This window comes from Taeniopygia guttata, chromosome 11, assembly GCF_048771995.1.
Source record: "Taeniopygia guttata chromosome 11, bTaeGut7.mat, whole genome shotgun sequence".
Classification (NCBI taxonomy): domain Eukaryota; kingdom Metazoa; phylum Chordata; class Aves; order Passeriformes; family Estrildidae; genus Taeniopygia; species Taeniopygia guttata.
Window position 1 is genome coordinate 4,680,661 of NC_133036.1, and position 15,461 is coordinate 4,696,121.

Sequence of the window (15,461 nt, forward strand, 5' to 3'; positions counted from 1 at the left end):
TCCAGGGGTGGGAATGGCAGAACCTGCATGCAAGGGCTGGTCTTCCCCTTCCATGGCCCTGGCTGAGGGAGGCAGCCAGGCAAGACAAGGAAGAGCCCCTGGATGCCCTGGCACAGGGTAGAAGAGAAGAACTGGAGCAGAGCAGAGCTCTTGTCCCAGATCTCTCCAGCTCCCTCCAGGCCCACAGCTGAACACACCACTGGAGACTGCAACTCAACCAAGCGAGGTTTATTTACAGAGTATCTGTACAGAGCAGGGACACAGCCCCACTTCCTTCAGAGGCTTTCTAGTAATTTTCCAAGCACCTTCCCAAGGAAATCACTTCTTTTCCCTTCCACAGAACAGTTCCCATCACCACCAGGAGAGAGCCATGGCTCAGTATTTGTGACTCCAGTAGCTGACCCTTAATCTGGGGGCACAGAGGGAACACAGCTGCAGCAGCAGACCCGTATTTGAGCCCCACCAGCCCCCTGTCCCAGCCTGTGGCCTCCCACAGGGCAGCAGAGAACAGGAAGTCAGGAGCAGGCACTGGCCTGTGTTCTGAGAAATAGCATGAGAGATTCCTCTGTGCCTTGTTTCTGCTCCCACAGAAGGATGGCAAGTCTTCTTGCTGGGCCCAGGAAAACGCTTGGCCCCGAGGAATGTGAGCAGAAGGGCAGACATCATCCCATCCCCACACCATCAGCCAGCCCAGGACAGGATGTGGGCAGGCTCAGGAGTGCAACCTTCCTGCCCTTAGCTCCAGCACGATGCTGATCCAAGCACTGACCAACTACAGGCGCAGCCGCTTGATGTCCTCGCTGCGGAAGTCGATGCGGAGAGCCAGCACCTGCCGGACCTCGGCCGGAGTGAGGCGCCAGGTGAGTGGACCCGAGTTTGGGCCCCAGTAATCCAGAATCTCCGTCACCTGCAAAAAGAGGGCAGCTGTAGGAGATGGCTCAGCACAGACTGTCCTCACAGGTAAGTGTGAACTCAAGTGCCATCAGACATGGGGCAGTTTCTCCAGGTTTTTCACACCCTGTAGGTGTGATGACATCTGGATAAACTCAGTAAAGCCACGTGCAGTGCAGAGGTGTTCCCACAATCCCCCAGTAGGAGCAGACCAAGTGCAGCTCACCCTTTCCAGGTTGAGGATGGTGGCCATTTGGGAAAGACGGGCAAACTTGTCACGGATCGTCCATGTGGTGACTGTGGTGAGATAGGCTATGAGGGACCTCAGCTCCTTGTCAAACTGCAGACCACCGAGCTGTGGGCACAGAAGGAGATCTGTTAACTCTCCAAGCAGACCATGGGTTGCGCCAAGACACCAGTTAAAATCACAGGGAAGCAGTGGGAAGTCTCTGAGCAGGCAGGTCCTAGTTAAACCATTTATTGCAGGTTTAAGTGGCTTATGTTTAGACCTACCTTAAAACCCAGTCCCCTTACTGGTGCCAGCTCTTCTCAGTCCCATCACCAAACCCACTTTGTCCCTGTGGATGCTGATGTAAAGGCATCCATGAGCTGGTCACTGGTGCTTGGAGAGTTTCTTACAGGGTAATATTTGAGGGTAATATTTGCATCTGCCCTGCCCCATCCTTTACTCAGGATTTGGAGTCAATACAGACTACATGCTAGAGGAGTGTTTTGCTTACCCTGCTGAAGGTGGATTTGAGCAGCACTTTCTCCAGTTCAATGGCTATGAGACTGGTCATAAGACCAGTGAGAGTATCATAAATCACTGGAGACAGTCCAGCCTGGAAGCAGAAACCTGTGTTATTCTTGTCAGGAAAAACTGAGCAGACATTCCTAAAGCCCAAGACTAGGAGAGCTTACAAATAAGGACTTGCAGGCTTGGCAAGTGGGGAGCACCACAGAAGTGATCCAGGTATGTGAGGCCCGCAAGCAGGCTTTGAGAATTGCAGGAGAAGGGGGTGACTGGATCCTCTAGAGCCCTGCAAGGCACTGGAGGACACCTCTGCTTGCCAAGCAAGGAAGGAGCTGGAGGATGCCACGTGGAGGTCTGGCCAAAGCCTGGCAGGCTGCCACCTCCTTCTCTCACCTTGAACTCTGTCATCTGCTGTTCCAGATTGACGATGAACTGCTGGACCCAGGGATCATTGGCCTCATAGTCACTGAACTCCTCCTGAAATGCAGAAAGGGTTGTTTATGTGGCCTGAAGTAAACCACAGCCAGCGGCCCAGAGGACAGGAAGGGAGGTTCTTCATGGAGCAGCACTTCATCCCTTCTGCTCCTCTGTAACCAAATGTCCCTTTCCAGGCTCAGCTGCAGAGCAAGATCTGGGTATTTTACTGCTGCTCTGTGCCAAGGAAACAGCAGATAACTGAGGGGAAGGAAACAGTGGTCCCTCTGACTGTGCTGCTGGGCAGAAGACAGAGATTGCTCAAGTACAGCTGCAAGAGGAGAACACTGAGCCTCACCTCCTCGATGTTGTGGGAGACAGAGAGGAATAAGTTGATCCACGGCTTCACCTGGGGTTTGATGGCTGTGCTGTTGAGCTCATTGAGACCTTCCTGAGTGAGACAGCAAGAAGAAAGGACAGTGAGGCACAAAATCTTTACAAACAGGCTGTCTTGATGCTGCTTTCCATTCTCAGCTTGGGGAACTGGCCCACAGACTTGCACAGGAAACTGCACCCACAAGGCCCAGATTCCACCCTCTTCCGGTGCCAGAAGGCTCTGACAAGGCTCTGACACCATGACAAGAAGAGGAGGAAGGATGTTGGCCCAGAAGCTGCTGTTGTGCTGACTTGGAGTGTGGTCTGAAGGGCTTGTGCTTCCCCACCCCATCCCACACAGCTACAGATTTCCTAGCAGGAGCAAAGCACCTGGGGTAGGAAAAAATGCAAACTCAATTTTTTCACTCAGCACCAGCCAGGGCACTGTGACTGAACTCAAATGATGCCTCCCACCTCCATTGCAGCTTAGCTCAGTAGGGGAATCTAAAAGGAAGATAAAAGCTGTAACCACAGTTAATTCCCTGAATTAATCATAACCCCAGCACATGCCATCTCCCCTGAGCAGCAGGCTGTCAGCAAAGGCTGGTTTGTCCCCTGTGATGAGAGCTCTTAAAGCCCTCTCCTGCCAGCCACCATTCTTTGGCTCAGCAAGGTGTCATGAAAGCTCACTCAGTATGAAACTGCGGCGGTACCGATTCTGACTGGCATTTGATAGAAGATTTTAACTAAAACTGGCATTTCTGAGAAGGCCCTGCTGGCAACTGTCCTTTTCTGAGACAAAATCAGTGTGTGTGTGAGTCAGGCAGCACAGGAGTTTCCTCCTCAGCCTTTAGATTGCTTCACAGCCACTTTTAAAACCACACCAGTCAGACTGGAGTTTTACTCCTTACTGATAAGCTCTTTGGTTTCAATACTGACCACAGTCCTCAAGAGGGTTTGCTGGTAGTGCTGAACTGAAGCCATCTGCGTGCCCTGAACTGCAAAGCCAAACAAAAAAATAACCTGACCCCTCTGTGAAGTACAAAGGCAAACCTGGTTCAAAATATTCTCCTTTGCTTGGTTTCTTTCCACATGAGGAACTAGGTCTTCCTGCTTCTCTCCCTGCCAGAGACCACTGTGACATTTTAGGACAGCAGGCCCCAGCATGCCACAGGAGACTGGATTTAGCCAGAGAGTCCTCTGCTCCATGCTGAGGGCTATTTGCATTTGGGAAAGAAGGAGAAACCTGAGGAAAGAACAGCTCTTCTCTACCAACAGCCTGTCTTCAGCATTACTTAGTGAGGCTGTGGACAACGTGACAGTGTGCTGTGCCACGAGGGAGAACAGAGGAGATGGAAATGCTATTAATATTTCTTTTCCTGAAAATGCTGAACCAACTGCAAGTCCATGAAAAGTGAAGACAAATGAAGCAACATTCCTCTGGCTCTGCAGCCGATTCCAGTGCTTTATATGCAGCTGCCAGCTGGTGTGGCTGTGTAAACGAGCTGGGGCTGTTTCCATGCCTGAAAGCTGACTGATGTGCTCCCTCCTGCACCCCACCCAGAACTCCTGGAGCCACACATGGCCTGGCCTTAGGCTGAAGTGATTCCTGCCAGAGTTCTCCCTGAAGACACCAGCAGCCAGTGTTGGAAGGCAGCAGTAATTTGGAGAGACACTCACCTGCAGCAGGTCACGGAATTTGTTGGAGACAGCAGCCATGTCTGAGAGGCAGCTCTCAATCTTGGCCTGTGCCTGCTCGCCCCCGAATCCTTGGCTGAGTAGTTTGCTGCAGTCACTCTGCAGGGAAGAGATCCATGAGCAAGCTGCAAATTAATAACCTGGGCAGTTTTTATTTCTTTGTGTTGCTGAGCTCTGGCTGCCCACCAGCGTGTGGGCTAGGACAGGAGCCCAACTCTTGCTCTTGCAAAGGCAGAGGCTCCAGCTGCGGGGAGAAAGGACAGCAAGAAAAGCAGCCAGGGGCTGTCTAGCCTGGCACCAGAGAACTGCAGACTCTCCATGATGCACAGTTATTCCTGCACCAGGTTAGTCAGGCTAGAAGAACTGGTATTTCTGGCTGCTACTAATCAGCCGGAAATTGCACTGCCAGCTTAAAATTCCTTCCCTAAGGCTGGAGGGCAAAGACCTCAGGAACTCGGGCAGATCAAAGTCCAGATGGTTTACTTGACCCCTGCTTCCACCAAGGAAGGATATTACAAATTTGATTCAGGAAAAACCAGTAAAGAATACAGACTGCACCTCCAAAGTCTTCTTTAGGGTCATGATGTTTTCACTGCAGACTTCCACATTGTTTAAGGTCACCTGAAAAAAAACCAAAACAAAACCAAGCTGGATTAAATGGAATTTCCCAACACCTCATCCCCAAATCCACACATTTAATCCATGCCCTGCTAAGAGTACAGACTGAAATGCAAGTAGTTAAGGGACAAAGTAGCTACTGTGAGATCAAAGCACTGCAGATTCACAGAGCTGCATGAAGCTCAACTCCAGCAACAGAGCACATGTGCTGAACCCCCAGCTAGTACAGAGTTAAGACAGTTTACTGTTTTTCCTCATCATCTTGTTCATGATGTTGCAGTGAAGCCTCAGTTGTTGGTGATGGATGGAAGCCATAATGTACCCCCAGCTTCCTGTAAGTGTCATGAAGAACAGAGCAGGAGTGGCTGAGGGTGATGTTTTATACACTGTGTCCAGAGCAGCAGGGGAGACAGTGAGGCACAGGCAGGAGGAATCAGCAGCCCTCCTGCCAGATGAGTATCTGTTCTCCACTGATTAGACTGTTCTCTACCTGCTGAAGCTGAACCAAATGTCACTATGAGGCTGGAGTTTGCACAGGAAACAGGAAAATGAGGCAAGGTGACAGGTGAATGAAGAAATTCAGTGGGAGAAATTCAGTGGAAGCCCTTTGCTTCAGAAATGCAGAAACCTGTAACGGAACTCTATGAGATTAAGGACTTGAGTCTCTCCTGCTCCCTTTGCTGCCTTCTCTCCTTGTACAGTGAAAGTTCCAAGGAACCTCTTCAGCACTGGCTCTTCACAACAACTTAGAGGGAGGTAAGTCATGGTGAGCCAGCCTTCCTCCAGTGCTCCCAACCTCTGCCCACAGGTCTGCTCACACCTGGAGAGAGCAGAGCCAGAGATGCTCTCCCAGTGAGGTCCTTTCCCCAATGCAAAGTCTACACAGCATCCCAGCATGGGGAAGGACGTGTTACGCTGCAGAAGACAGAAGTGACAAGTGACCACTTCTCTGAGGGGTCTGGAATACTCCCTGTGCCTGCTCAAGCAAGCAGAGAGCTGCAGTTCTGCTGTTAGAAGGCAACAGGAGGATCTTGCAGACCAAGGAGAGCAAACAATTCTGCTCTAATGAAAGCTCTTCAATCTGATAAGTGAAGGAGCTGAGCTTGGGCCAGGACTTTTCTATCTGGAGGAAGGTGTGGATGAGATGCTCTCCCACCACCTCTGTGTGGAACCGGTGAAGAACAGGATTGGTGGACACCTCAAAAGAGCACAGATTTTTCTCCAGCCCAGAAGGAATTATTGGCAGCCCAAGAGGCACTCACAGGATCACACCTGCACAGGCCTGGTGTGGAAGCTCTACAAACAAGAGGTGAGGCAGAAGCATCTACCAGACATCCAAAGGTAGGCCACCCACCACACCGGAACAGGTTTTCAGGTTCTCTGATCACAACAATCACACCAATCCTGTTCTCAAGACTTCCCCATGATTTTTCTCCCCACCCCAACTCACTCTACACCAGAAGAGCCACCAAACCCACCAGAAAGGACTGCTTGGCCTCGTCTGTGCTTTCAATGCCTTTGGTGTCGAACTTGCCCTGCTGCAGGCTGCTGTGCATGATGTTCACAGCACTGGTCACCCCTCTCTGGAAGTCCTGGAAGGTCGTGGCTGGGAAGCCCTGCTTCAGCTTGTTGTACAGAACCTCCCTATAGGCAAGCAGAACACACCAGGGTTTAGAGCAAGCAAAAAAAAAAAAAAAAATTTATGCTCTGTGCCTGGGGACAGCATTTTTTCTGAGATCTGACCTGAACAAGGTAGTGGAACTTCAAAGGGGAAAAAAAGGCTGGCAAGTACCTCCTGACAGCATCTGAATGCGGAAAGGAAAACACAACCACCCAGTTTCTGAGCTTTCCCGAATATCCTGCCTGCTGTCTTCAGACACAGCTCCTCACTCCCACAATGGAATGAAAAATAGCAGGACAATTTCTGCAGTCTCACCCTAAGTTTGAGTTGTTAAGTAACCCAGAGAACAGCTAGGGGTGATCATGTACCCTCAAGCAGGGTAGTACCCCAATGCTGCAAGGCAACTCCATCTTGTAGGGATTTTGGGCCATGAGGTTCTTTTCTCTGTTTATCCTACAGGTGGATCACCACTGTGGTGAGAAAAGATGCCCAGATCCAGCTTCCCACATCTGCCAATGCTTCCTATGAGCATCTTCCATGGAGATGACAAGCCAGAGGTTCAAAGGCAAAGAACACTAGGAAGACCATCTGGCAGCAACCACTGTTTGCAGAACGTGAGGTGGAGGCACATTACAATGAACTGGTGTGTTTGCATTACCTGAAGTCAGACTCCAGCTCGGTGGTGGAGTGGTTGATCATAGCACAGAGACAGTCTATGCTGGAGCTGGACAGAGCACGCCCAATGCACTTCTTCACTATATAGAACACATCATCCACCATGCTGGAGGTGAGCTGGCCCTTCTCGTAGCTGTCCATGGCAACAGCCTGCAAAGAAAGCTGTCTCAGTGCCCTGAGCTCACGGCCCCAGCAGTGCTGAGAGACCAAACTGCCCATCTGCCCACTTCACCCTGAGTGGAACTGTACCCTGTGTGGCTGGCACCACTCAGACCAGTCTGCAGCAGCCCACAGACCTGGAAGATACCTGGGGTATGTCTGAAGTCAAAGTTCAGAAAAAACAACTTGCTTTTCAAGGTCAAGAGAAACAAAAGACTTTCCCAACAACTGCATATTTGCCATGTAAGCATATCCCTCCCTTGGGATGCTCACCAGAGGACTGAGGAGAACACACAGAAAAACATCTAAGAGGTTTTCCCTGACCTTGTTGACAGTCTCCCTCATGAAGTATTCCTCCATGGTGATGTAGTAGCCAATGAGCTCTTGCATGGTGCAGCTCAGCAGACAGTTGTTGAGGAGCTTGTCCAGGTATTTTTGATGCTCTGTGGAACAAAAGAGAGACCCATCATCAGGAACCCAGGGCCAGGAGGCAGATCCAGCAAGTCCCCTTGCTGCTTGTCTCATGGGACCCAACAGATACACACCTGCCAAGCCCAGCCTAGAACAAATCAGAAGCCACCATTGTGGAGCTGAAATTGCTGAGCTGGATTTTGCAGGTGACTAAAGTGATTTCCAGAGCTCTACAGAGTACCAAAACCTTGAGCCTTTTTTTTCATGGCCTCCACCTTTAGGATTTATGCCTGCAGTGACCAAATGGCTTTTCCCCTCTTTGGAGACTTTACTTTGTTATACTCTACAATCATTCTTAATGTTGGTTTTCCTGTTAGAGGGAACAACCAGTGCTGAAAGCAGGTTTGGAAAGTCTAGGCTACACAACTGTCTTCCACAGAGCGCTCCCAAAGTGTCTTTGCAGACCCTGTGTCACTCTGCTCTGCCACTAACTCAGGTATATTGCCATTTCTGGCTTTGATAAGCAGAGCCTATGAGTATCAGTGCTCAAGGTGTTACCTTGCTTTACCTCCTCTGAGGCCATGGCATCTCCCACCTCAAAATCAGCCATTATTCGTCTCTTGATGAATCTCAAGTAGAGCTCACTGCGGGCATTCATCAGAGTGACTTCTGTTAAAATAGGGTCAAGCTCCCTGGAAGAAATAGCAAGAATCAAGACAGCAAGACTACAAAAGGAGGGGCACTAATTTAATTCAGTTAAGTAGTGTGTTTTCTGTTCCCTTACTATGAGATCAGTACTGCCGTTTCCATCTGTACCACTGACTGGCAAAGCTCAGCAGAATAACTGGTATGTGCAAAGCATGCACACACACAGTCAAAATATCCCCCAAAATCTCCCCCAGGAGGTATCTCTACAATATTGGTTTTTCTCACAAACTCTACTCCAAGATTTAGCAACACTCCCACTCTTTCTCCTCATAGATGTGAGGACATTCACGTTGAAATCACAGTGGTAAGGACTGCAAGACTCAAAGCAACCTGATGTAACTTCAAAATGAGCCCTGTTTTGAATGGGAGGTTTAACTAGAGATCCTTATCTGTCCTTCCCTACCTCAGTTTTGCTACAATTCCATGAGCCCTATTATGTAGTGTTAGAAATGCCTGGTCCCTGCCATCTCCACGTATGTGTTTTTGTGCACAGACTCATGTGTTTCCCTGCAGATGATGAAGAATCTGTTTAAGCTCAACAGCTCAGGAAACGTGAGACAAAAAAGCATGTTACAATGCAGAACACAGTGTTCAGACCAGAGATGACTGAAAAAAGAAAGACTGACACATCAGCTTTTTCATCAGTGTGCACAGAAGAATTTTACAAATCCTACTTGAAGACTTATGGTGCACAAGTGGGAGAAGGAAACATCAGCTTTATTTTACAGATGAAAAATTAAAAAATCAGAAAACTAGAATGCATGCAGTTACTCAGAGCAAACAGTAAGTAGATATTACTGCAGAAATATTAACTATGCAGGCTCACAGACAGATCTTCCTTGAGGAACCTCAAGGTTCCTCACATTCCTGACATTTCAAGGCATGTCAGGCAGTCCCAGAAGGGCTGGGTACACTTTCAAATGGCCTTGCTTAAGGGTTATGTAAATATTTACAATAAGAAGAAACAGAGGGAGATTGAAAGCACTGTTGTTTGTTGTCAAGAAACTGATGGTATGGAGCTGCTGCAGATTAAGTAAGATCCAAAGATTTATTCCTGTTTCTGTCATAAATTATCTTTCAAGAGAGGTGCCCTGTTTTGTGGGCTCCAAGGACTGTACTCTGGCCATGAAAGGGTAGTGGGCACAGGCAGTTAAAAACCTCTTCCTTCATGGAAGTGATACTGACAATCCCCCAGGAATGCTTAGAGCTAAGGCTTAGAATTAATGACTAAGCAAAATAAAGCCCCACTACAGAAGCTTCTTTTAAAGAAGGGCAGTGAAGGGCACCTAACGATTGGATTTTTTAAATTAATAACCACAAAGCTTTTGGAAGAGTGGGAGAGTTATCTAAATGCTAAGTAGTGTTAATAACAACTCAAGAGTGAAAGGTTGGAGAGCATAAAGAGTTTTTCTTTGTACCTTGGTTCAATCTTCTCTGCAGAAGAACTTCTCATCATGCTATTCTGGACTTGCTGGAACTGCAATCACAAAAGAAAGGAAGACTTTGCTGATGACTTGAAGTTACCAGACACTTCTTGTGCTGTCGCCTAAGGAAGTGCTTGCTCTCTGGGGGTAATTGGAATGCTTTGCAGGAAGCACTACCAGAGAAAGGAATCACGTAAGTTCACTTCCTCCTCCTCCAAGGCAGAGCTCATCCTACCAGGAAGGGTGGTGGGATGGGACTTGGCCAGAGGCACCAAGGTATGTGACCATGAGACAGAAACAGCAGCCCTGCATCTAAGCAGGAACAAGGCAGTGGGGAAGGTGCAGAGCTGCACAGCAAAGAGTGCCCAGGTTGCATTAACCATGCCCCCAAGAAATACTTTGCATCAGAAAGCACAGTTACAGACTGAACCCCTTCAGCTGTCTGGGTCAATAAGTAGTAAAGCAAGGATTCTCTCAATACACAAGGTCAAACTCTGCTGCCTCTATGGCAGAGGGAGCCCCACAGAACAGGATGGAGGGCACAGTTGGCTGCATGAGGCAGCCTCACACTGCTCTTACCTGCCTGTGATAGTCCCTCTCCTTGATGAACTTGTCCACCACCTTCTCCACCTGCCGGTCGCACTCCACCTGCAGGTGCTTGATGAGGGTGTAGAGCCTCCCTGGCCCGTAGTAGGTCTCCACGATGGGCTGGTGGGTCTCCACAATGCGAGCAATCCCTGCAGGGAGAGGAGAGAGGCTCAACCAGCAGTTCCCAGAGCACAGCAGAGCTACACAGGTCCACAGACCAGACCTAAAAAAGGATCATTCACTCCACAGATAGAGTATGGATCTCCTGGAGCAGAAGCCATCTCTCTGTCCCTAAAGAGAACTCCTGCCATGCCCTGTTTGCCAGCTGCCCTTCAGCCCAGCAAGATACAAGGAATGAAGCTTCCCCAGGACAAAGCCACACAAGCTAAATCTGGCAGGGGGCACAGCTGCCACCCAAACACAGTCCCAGCTTTTAGCACCTCCAAGGTTACAGGGAAAAATAAGCCCAGGGATGGCTCTTGGGCACACACTTGCTGCAGAGAGCAAGGATTAGCAAAAGCAAGAACTCCTTGGAGGAAAAACTCATCTCCAAGGAAGTATCTCTACAATATTGCCCTCTCACAAACGCTCTACTCCAAAAGTTAGCAATGCTCCCTCTGCTTTTAACACTACTGCCAAGAAAGCTTTACTGGTGCCAGGCTGGGAGAGTAACTTGGCAAGGGTGCAGCCTGAACTAGAGCAGATTTCATAGAGAAGGTGGTTCATCACCAAGCGATCTCAAGTACTGTCTGTGGCATTCCCACAGAGCATTTATATTCCCTTCTCTCCCTTCCTTCTCTGCTTTCAAGTTCCCATGGTGCTTCTTGAAGAGCCAGGCCTGGAGACACCAACAGCTGCTTATCCCTAAGGGATCTGATTTGTTTGTCAGGAGAGCTGCAAGTCTGAAGAAACCTCCAGGGAATGCCCATTTGTTTTGAGGATGCAGAGAACGGGAAGAGTCTGATTCCTGGAGGAAGCCAACAAATCCTTTGCAAATACACTTTGTGCCTATACAAGATGTACATAGGAAAACTTGCTTACTGTGATGCCCTCTCCTGGTTGGAGTAATTCCTAGTAGTTTTGTCCCTGTCCCTTGAGTGAGACATAAGTAGCTCAAAGGGGAATGAGGCATTTTGTGAGCTAAAATTAAAAGCATTTAAATTGATGGACAGTCTCATCATGGACTATTTGCAATCAATCAGGAAAGAGGAAGGGAAGATTACCTTCAAAGAGGAGTGTCAGGGTGTCTGCAAAGATGACAGCAGCTCGACGGTCACTCATGTCTGTCCCCATCACCAGCTGCAGGTTCTCTTCTGCTTTGTTGGCCACCTGCATGGCAACAGGACCAGTCAGCTGAACACCCAAAGGTATTTTTCAACCTTCAGGTCCTCTGTCCTTGCCCTAGAGAGCTTTCATTAGCCTTCCCAATGCAAGAGCTATTGCTGCTGCTCCTCCTTTGAACAGGGATCCTTTCCTCTCTTGTGGAAAACTCAAGGCTCAAGGAAAGGTAAAAATTTGCTCTTCTCTTTCCAGGCTCATTGGATAATTTTTAAGCAAGCACACAGAGCAAGACACAGACACCAGAAAGCCCATCCCAGCATGCAAATGCAGGGAAAGATATGAACTAAGGCCAGTGCTATTTTTTAAGGTTAACAAGCCACTGCCAAAACCTCCTTCCAGAACATCTGTTGACAGAGACTGGGTTTTCCTTTCCCCTGGGTGTCACAGAGCCTGTTACCTGCTTGCAGAGGTACTCAGAGAACTTGCTCAGCCCCTCTTCATGTAAGCCTAGCAGAGGAAAGATCTTGAAGAACCGTTCCACCTGGGGCAGGTCTCCCTGCTTCATAGCTGTGTCAAATTTCTCCGTAACAATTGTTGTCAGACGCTGCTCTGCTTCCTGCAGGAGTTTCAGGTTAGCATCAATTATTCCCCCTGGTCAAAAGGACAGAAAAGAAAGGGAAAAGCAACAGCACAATGTTAATACTGTATCAAAGGCTACTTTTTTTTTCCCCAGGAGAGAGACCAGCACTGTGTAGCCCCAAACTGAAAAGGCAGAAGACCCACTGGAATTCCTCTACAGGCAAGACAGGTTGGTGTATGATGCAATGTTGTGTTTTTGCATGAAGAATGACAACACATCCACTGGCATTTTCCTCTTAGGAATCTAGCAATTTACTCTCTCATTTCCAGTTGCTCTGCTTGGTAGCACACCGTGACACAAGAACAATTCCTGACAGAAACTTCTCCCTCACTTCTGGCCTGAGCATTTTGTCCTTCGCTTAGTTAGCACCTGAAATACTATTACAGCTGTGTGCCAGGAACATCCTGTTCAATTAATGATAATTCTGGTGTAATAACGCTTCAAGAACCTTCACCCCAAGGCAGTCTATAAAATACTAAGATCTCTGGCCTGTATTAAATTTTCTGCTTTGCCTGTTGGACTGAGGCAACCCACGGGAAATGAGCAGCCTCTAGATATCCATTGGAAAGGTGACTCATCAGCATCTCCTCACAAACAGTGCTTACCTTCCTTGCCCTGACGACTGAGCTCAATCACTGACTTGTCCAGAGACAGGTAGCGATGGATATGAGCTGCTGCTTGCTCATAGTCTTCATTTCTCAGGGCTGTCTGAACTCCATCCATGCAGAACTTGAGGTCAAGGATGTCATCAGCTCTCTGAATGGCCTGATAGAGTCGGTTCTGAAAGAAAGGCAACCAGTAATGCTTCCAGCTGTGGGATAGGCCAGGGACAGGGAACTGTCAGAAGACAGTGTGAGGGAAAAACAGACTGCAGCAATACTTCTATACAGCAAAACTACTGCATAAGCAAAATTCCTGGACTACTTAAAAAGTGCTAAGACCAGTGGCTCTGCAGGATGAACAGCATTTGTCAAAACTGAGGCTGAAATTGGAGGCCACAGTTCTCTGTAACAAACAGGCAGAGACCAGAGATGACACCACATATCTGTTTGATCTGAGCACTTGTGCAAATACTGGCATTGACACCTCTCAGCCTGTCCCCAGACAAGGAACAGAACAGCCCAGATTCCTGACCTGGCTTGGGTGACCATTTGCACTGTGCTCAGCACTGTGTAGCTGCCAGCACTGCTAGTCACCCTATCCAGGTATTCTACCAGGAGCTGCGTGGGCAGAAGGGGATGCTGGAGAACCAGCTCCTATATGGAGGAGCATCCCTAGAAGCGTTCAAGGCCAGGCTGGATGGAGCTCTGAGCAGCCTGGTCTAGTGAAAGGTGTCCATGTCAACTGCAGGAGAGCTGGAACAAGAGGAGCTTTAAGGTCCCTTCCAGCCAAAACCATTCTATCATCCTACCAGTCTTACACCATGCAATAACCAGGAGCCCAGAAATACACAGCTAAAATAAAAAAACCACAGCAGTTCCAGCCCACCTGCCCACCAAAGGCAGGGCACATCTGCTGTGCTGTGAGCACAGAACACAGCTTGGTGGTGACAGGTTCCAGCCCCCCTCAGCCCAGCTACCTTGGCAAGGTCGAGCTGACGGACTTTGCTGCTGACGTTCTCGGCCAGGTTGCAGGTGAAGGTGATCATCCCTGCCAGCTGCTGGGCATCCCCCTCAATCAGCTGCAGGTTAGGGCTGGGAACACACCGGAATGAGCGTGAGAGGCACACACTGACCACCAGGATGGTGTGCAAGGAGGATGGCTCCTCCTTCAGATACAGCTGGTCCTGTCACAACACTCTCCCTCGTTTCAGTCCCTTCCTCTGGGACCAAAGCAGGAGAAAGGAATCGACTGGCTGCTTTGGAAGAGGCTGCACAGAACAACTGTGCCTTGCTACCACACGGCACCAACAAGCCACTGGGCCCTTATGACATTCCCTGAAGTGGAGGTGAAGACTATAAACCTTTCCCTGGAGCTTCTCCTAGACTCAAGACCATTTAGGATGATTTTCCAGCCTGCCTGCACAAGTTCACCCTGAAGAGGCAGTAATATTTGTTCATACCTGTAGACAGCCTGGCACGAGACACCTGATCCAACAATTGATGCTGAAACTTGGCAACCTCTGAGATGACATTGTCAAAAAGCTTCTGAGCCTACACTAAAATGTGGGTCAGTCTGGGTGAGGGCACAGCTGTCAGTGCTGCTGAGAAGAACTGGGCACCTGGGGATGAGGATCCAACTCGTGTTCTCTACCACAAACTGACACAAAGTCTGACATTTTCTGAGAATGGATGTGCTTCCCTTGCAACACTGAAAGGAGCATCTGGGTCATGCAGCAAGAAGGAAGAGGGGTTGGGACACTAACCCCATGCGATGAAGGGCAACCATCTTATTCTCTATAGTGCTTTGCTGCTCCAGGAGGGAATCCAGCTCCTCCTGCACGACTTTCTGAAAAAATAAAAAAAAAAAAACGATGAAGGAGGTGTTGTGTGACTTCAGCTCTCCTCCAGACCAGCAATTAATCACAGACCCTACATCCAAGACAAGGACACAAGGCATTAGAGCTTCCAAGAGCTCATAGGACAAATAAATCATTTCTAAGCTCTCTTTAATCCTCCAAATCTTTATGGTTTTTCTATTTGAAAGCAGCGGTTTTGGAATCCTCATCACACCGCTGTTAAGTCAGATAACCCACAACCTCCTCCCCTGGCCGGGCTGCCAGTGCGCCAGATCCCAGAATCTCCACGCTGCCCGCGATTCAGGGATCCGCGGAGGCGCCACCGCCCCCCGGCCAGGCCCCAGGGGTGGCAAGTCCGTATCAAACCCCTCTGGAGAGTCTGCAACAACGAGGGGCACAGCGACAGCGAGGTATCCGCTTCACGGCCCCGCTGCCTGCCACGCCCGGCCCCACACACCTCCTCCTCACACAGCCGGCTGTAGGCGGCCTCCAGGTCCGCCAGATCGGTCAGCGACTGGATGCGCTCCATGGAGAGGGCGGAGGCGGCGGGGCCGCCGCTCTCCCCCGGCGGCGCCCTCGGCCCCGGCGCCGCCATCTTGGCCCGCAGCTGACGCGTCCATTCCGCCGTGAGGCCCGGCGGGACCGTCACAGGCGGTGCCTGAGCCCCGGCGCCGCTCGGTTCCGCCCGGCAGCGAGGAAAGCCAACGCTCCTCCAGATCTCCATACTCTAAGGAGGCTGAGGGTTT

The 15,461-nt window shown here is 49.6% G+C and overlaps 1 protein-coding gene across 1 annotated transcript; it reads right to left on the reverse strand.

Moving 5' to 3' along the window:
• Window positions 1-213: 213 nt before the first annotated feature.
• Window positions 214-15,365, reverse strand: COG4 (component of oligomeric golgi complex 4). The gene is made up of 19 exons (XM_030282515.4): window positions 15,173-15,365; window positions 14,623-14,705; window positions 13,837-13,951; window positions 12,863-13,037; window positions 12,075-12,268; window positions 11,560-11,665; window positions 10,328-10,485; window positions 9,743-9,801; window positions 8,175-8,308; window positions 7,530-7,648; window positions 7,030-7,196; window positions 6,229-6,394; window positions 4,691-4,753; window positions 4,115-4,231; window positions 2,418-2,510; window positions 2,039-2,122; window positions 1,632-1,733; window positions 1,118-1,246; window positions 214-907 (listed from the first exon to the last, which is right to left on the reverse strand). Exons 1-19 carry the CDS (start codon window positions 15,308-15,310, stop codon window positions 773-775), a joined length of 2,337 nt encoding a protein of 778 aa, XP_030138375.1. The 5' UTR covers window positions 15,311-15,365; the 3' UTR covers window positions 214-772.
• Window positions 15,366-15,461: the final 96 nt, after the last annotated feature.